Source organism: Rattus norvegicus, chromosome 3 (genome assembly GCF_021556685.1).
Source record: "Rattus norvegicus strain SHRSP/BbbUtx chromosome 3, alternate assembly SHRSP_T2T, whole genome shotgun sequence".
Lineage (NCBI taxonomy): Eukaryota > Metazoa > Chordata > Mammalia > Rodentia > Muridae > Rattus > Rattus norvegicus.
The window spans coordinates 71,442,769-71,448,768 of record NC_141536.1 but is presented as its reverse complement, the minus strand read 5'-3'; the positions used below and the strand labels follow the sequence as shown (position 1 = coordinate 71,448,768).

At 35.1% G+C, this 6,000-nt stretch overlaps 1 protein-coding gene across 1 annotated transcript; it reads left to right on the top strand.

Annotated features, from left to right (window-relative positions):
• Positions 1-3,137: 3,137 nt before the first annotated feature.
• Positions 3,138-4,076, top strand: Or5j1 (olfactory receptor family 5 subfamily J member 1). The gene is given in 1 exon segment (NM_001000320.1): positions 3,138-4,076. A coding segment is annotated over 1 exon segment (939 nt).
• Positions 4,077-6,000: the final 1,924 nt, after the last annotated feature.

Genomic DNA, 6,000 nt, shown 5'->3' with positions numbered 1-6,000 from the left:
GAAAAGTAATATCTTGAGGGATCCATTAATTGCTAGAGATTTTCTTAATTCCCTAGAGAAATGCAAAGAAACTTAATAATGAGCATATTACAATTTGAGTCAGAAATTTACTCTAGGGATGAATCATTTTTAATCAAGGCTAATATATAACAGAATGTGTTATATCAATCTGTCTTCTGACATGAATTTAATGTTTTATCTCATATTGACATTGCAAGGGCTTTATGCATTTTATTCTTTTATATGTACTGATAAGTTTCAATATCATCCCTTCTACATATCACTATTGTCATTTGCTGAATTTTTGCATCATTTCAAAAGTAAGAGACATTAGTATTTGCTTTTATTTATAGAATGTTACATACTGAATTATAGTAAAATCAAACAACAGGAGGTCGTAATGTTCCTAAATGTGTTGATGCATAATTATTATTTTATTAATAAGGAAAATTTTCTTATTTGGTAATTAAGTACATAATTTTATGATTAAATTACTGATTTAGTGATTAAGAAAATATGTTCAAATTTTAAACTGATAAACTTTGCAACAAAAATAAAGAAATTAAGTTGTAAGTTACTCATTTAACTTCTTGTACAGAGATTTTCCTTTTACTACCTAAATATTATTTTTGCCTTGCAACCTCCAGTGATAAGATAAAGGACAAATGCAATCTACAGTATTTTTAAATCTAAAACTACCATTTGAATATCACTATAATCTAGTTTTGATATAATTATCTTGTGTGTCTTTTTCAAAAAAATTTACTGCGCTCACAGACAGTACATTTTCTGAGTATTATATATACTCTAAATTACAGTACTACACAATGAACAAATGATGAAGCCAGAGGTAGGAAGAGGCAGTTAAGTTCAATGGGTTCCTTCATTCTGGAAAAATTGATGAGAACTTTCTGGGTTGGTCTATATGACATAGTTTCAAAATATGGTGTGATTACTGCACTTAAGTGACAACACTCTCTCATGACACTGTTTCTAAATAAAGAAGATAGAGATAATAACAAAGTGCCACAATATTTGAGTTCATTTTAAGGTAGTACAAGGAAGTCACCCTACACATATTTCTGTGGACAAATGTACAGAATATGATTTAGTAAGTGTCACATGGCATGCTCATTTCTTTCTCATATTGTACATGACAGTTAAAATAAGAATCTCAACTATGTTAGCTAACAAAATGAAATTTATTTCTTATAACACATGTCTAATATGCACTTCATAGTCTATGGATTGGCAATGTAAGCGTAAAATAAAGTTAAATGTTTCACAGAAAGTACTGTATTTTTATGTAATAAAATTCTCCTTACTCTAGAAACTGGGTTGGTTTTCATAGCAAAGTCAATTTACTAATAATTATTGTAAGTGTTTAAATTCAAGAGTTAAAACCGATACCAAGTACACTAAAAATATATCTATTGAAAGTAATCAGCAATTTGAGTGGTTTCAAAATACTTTATATTTCACATCATATACACCCTTTAAAAGCACTCCCTGAAATACCTTTCAAACTGTCTAAGCATTATTATAGCAATCTTTTGTTTCTAGGTACTGTCAGTTTATAACAGGTAAACTCACATTCATGCATGCATGCCACTTGTATATACTCTTAAATAAATCATTTAGATGGCTCAATAGTACAAGGCTTAAATATCATGAACAAAACCATTATTCAATAGCCATAAAAACAAACAGACAAACAAACAAAACCACATGAACAAACATTTGCTTATACAGGTAGAATAGGTAATGATTTTGAGGTCTTAAACAGAATGCAATCAAAAGACGAGAGAGAGAGAGAGAGAGAGAGAGAGAGAGAGAGAGAGAGCGCAAGAACAACAGAGAAAGAGAGAGTGAGCAAGAAAGAAAGAGCCCAATTGAGAGAGACAGAGAGAGCAAGAGAGAGAGAGAGAGAGAGAGAGAGAGAGAGAGAGAGAGAGAGAGAGAGAGAGAGAGTATGCATGTGTACAAGGTCTTAGGCTTTTTACTAAAGTGCATCTCTGTGACCTAACACTTCATGAGGGACTCTATTTTGTAAAAATAATTTTATTTCCCAGAAATGATTGTTTCCTAGGAGGCTTGTTACTGAATAGACTCATTCTTTCCACCATTTTCTGAACTTTGGATGGGTGGATCAACTTACCTGTTCTGGCCCAAACTCCTCTCTGAACTGACTGATTCAAACTGGCTCTTTTAGGCCTCTGACTAAATTGCTATCTTTAGCATCAAACTAACTCTGGCAATCTGTTTTAATCTTCTGGCTTCTTATTTTCTACTTTGTTCTGTCTTTACCTGTGTCTATCTTGTTCTCTTTCCAAACGGTCTCTATAAAAGATTCTCATTAAAACTCTCTCTCTCTCTCTCTCTCTCTCTCTCTCTCTCTCTCTCTCTCTCTCTCTCTCTCTCTCTCCCCCCCCCCCCTGTTTGCTCCCTATGTCACCACTCTTTCAGTTCTGTTTTCAAGGGAATTGGAAAGATACCATCTCTGACTCATTCTGTCAAATTATTCTCTGATTTATCCCTTTCTCTGGTGCTCAACTAGATTTCACATTCAAACATGGCTGATTCTTTCCACAAACTAACTTCACCTTCATTGTTTATGATTAAAGGTGTATACTAAGGGAGTGTTCGTATTCCAGCTAGAGGGATTGAAGGTGTCTTAATACAGCCTGGTCACACAGGCTTAGAAGTCTTTGCATGTGTTATCTTGCCAGGGTAGTAATATTGCTAGACTAAATTCCTCAACAATATTTTATAAATTGTGGGTCTTTGTATATTTCACACCAGCTGCTTTAACATGATCAAAAAGTATTAAAAATACTTCAATGTAAACATAGATTATATTTCCACCATCAGTTCTTATGATCTTATAAACTAGAATTATAAATATTATACTTAAAGATAGCATTCTGCTAATAATTTAGCAGTTTTTTACTAATGGAACTGAATATTAAAAATCAAATGAACAGTGGTTTTAAAAAATCTGGACTTTTAATCTGTATGCTTATAAGCAGGACAATCAGGATAGAGAGTTTTACAGTTCACTAGTTGCAGATATTCTAATATTACTACAGATTTATCTGAATCTCCTATCATTAGCAGGTACCAAGGCATACAATTCCATGGCAAATGTCAACTTCACATTTGTTACTGAGTTTATCCTTTTGGGACTGACTGATCGTGGTGAAATCAAGGTGTTTCTCTTTATATTGTTCCTTTTGATCTACGTCATTTCCTTGGTGGGAAATCTGGGACTGTTTATGCTGATCCACATAACTCCCAAACTCCATACACCTATGTACCACTTCCTTCGCTCTCTGTCATTTGTCGATGCCTGTTATTCATCAGTATTTGCACCCACATTACTACTGAACTTCTTTGTTGAAAGAGAGAGAATATCATTCTCTGCTTGCATCCTGCAATATTTCTTGTTTGCATCACTGCTTACTACAGAGGGCTTTCTCCTGGCCGCAATGGCTTTTGACCGTTACATGGCCATTGCAAACCCTCTAACTTACACAGTGGCTATGACAAAATTGATATGTGTTCTACTAGTGCTGGGTTCATGCTTAGGAGGGACTATCACATCATTAACACATACAATTGGCTTAATGAATCTGTGCTTTTGTGGCCCTAATGTCATCAGTCATTTCTTCTGTGACCTTCCTCCCCTGTTGAAGCTGTCCTGTTCTGACACCTCCATGAATGAACTGCTGCTTTTGGTATTCTCTGGAGTCATTGCCATGACTACACTTTTGACTGTGGTTCTCTCTTATATCTTCATTGTTGCTGCTATTCTGAGGATCCGTTCAGCAGCAGGCAGACACAAAGCCTTCTCTACCTGTGCATCCCATCTAACAGCTGTCACTTTATTTTATGGTTCTATCAGCTTCAGTTACATTCAACCAAGTTCTCAGTACTCCTTAGAGCAAGAGAAGGTGGTATCCATATTTTATACCCTGGTGATTCCTATGTTGAATCCACTGATTTACAGTTTAAGGAACAAAGATGTAAAAGATGCTGTGAAAAGAGTTATAGAGATCAAACATTCTCTGCATTAAAATATCACAGTGTGTTCCTGAGAATAGGACATGGGAAACTGATTCATGTAAGAATCCTTTTGATGATCAAATAAAGTTTCAAACAGGAACTATGGGTTTTGTTCACTTTCAGTACTGTTTGGTAATGATAAAAATATATATCAAAGAGCAATGTTTCATGATTACCGATAGTGTATTGTATTTTCAATAAACCATATACTAAGACCTAAGTAAATTACTGAAACATTGGTAATATTTTATTCCTTTATGTGAAGTGAAATTGTATATAAACATAGAGAGACATCTATACATTTCTAAATAACCAATAAAATCAGAATAATTAATTTGAGAAAATAAACATGACTCTCAGCTTGTCCTTTCTTTGATGAATATAAACAAAGTATTCCTCAAAACAAAATTATCTGGGACTCTCATATTCAGCAAATGGATAAGCATGAGTTTACTTATTGGGGTAAATACACCTAATAGTTTAGATCTACTTTAGGCCCATTTTAAGAAATTTTGGCACTGAATCATGTAAATCTTTTTCTTGTTCAATTTCAGATATATTCCATTTAAATGATTTTAAACAGCTATATAATTTTGATATCTATAATGTACAAATCATTATTTAAAAATTAATGAGTTTGTGATAGCTATTCCTTATTGTTAACTTGATTGCATGTAGAATGAACTACAATCCACAAATGGAGGACACACCTGTGTTCTGATCTTGAGGCTGCAAGACCAGCTTATGACCTTGAGCTTGACCTGAAGTTCTTGTGTCATAGTGGCTGTGAAATGTTAGGCCCAGGCAAGGTAGTTGATGCCTTTAGTTGGAAGAGACTGAGACAAGCTGATCTCTGAGTTCAAGGTCAGCCTGGGACAAAGCAAGTTTTAGATCCAGGTATGGTGGTACATACCTTTCACCAGAGCCACAGTTTCTGCTGGAGGCCTATATAAAGATATTAGAAGGCAGATTTGCTCTTCTTCAACTGCTTGCACTTATTGCCAAAACCTCTGTAGGAAGCCATTCCTCCAGAAGATCTGCTTATGCTACTAGCCTTGTGGGACTGAGCAGCTACTAGATTCTTGGACTTCCCATTCACAGCTGCCCACTGTTGCATTAGTTGGGGTACAGACTCTAAGTCATTACAATAAGTTACCTTAACATATAGAGGCATTCTGTAAGTTCTCTGACTCTAGAAAACCCTAATACAAAGTTTCTATGTACTTGTGGTGAATGTAGCTGTGTGTGCATGTATGTCAGCAAACACCATTGGATACTAGAATTACCTTATAAAGCTTATGAATAAATACTAGTAGGAGGAACATAGCCAAGCAGGCCCAGCTGTTATGCTGGCATATGTGCCGCTGATATTTCCTCCTTGAACCAACCTAGAATTAGACAGCGCAGCTAGAGACCTTTGATGCTGGATCAAGTGATAGAGCAAACCACTGATTAAAAGACAACTTCATATCTGGCTACTTGAGCGCCAATGTTATGCTGGGAGTGAAGTATTAATGCTTATCCAGTTCCTGTAAAACAGTTTGCCTTTGCCATTTGCCCAGCTCCTGGAGACTGTGTTGTTGAATCTGTGCTTTCTTATCCCCTGTCCCCAATGGTCTTGGGGTCTCAAGTAACAAATATTTGTTTAAAGTCTTACAGAAATAATGAGAAAAATATGAAAATATACTTGGAATTAAAAGATATCTTGCAGCACATGCTAGAAATAGAATAATGAACTAGTTACTGTTTCTTTATATGACAATACACAAAACCAAAACTTTAGCAATCACTTCTTTCTTAGAAAGGGGAGCAACATATTCATAAGAGGAGACATGGAGACAAAGTTTGGACCAGAGACTGAAGGAAAGGCCATTCGGAGACTGCCCATCCTGGGAATCTAGCCCATATACATACAGCCACCAAACCCAAGAAGTG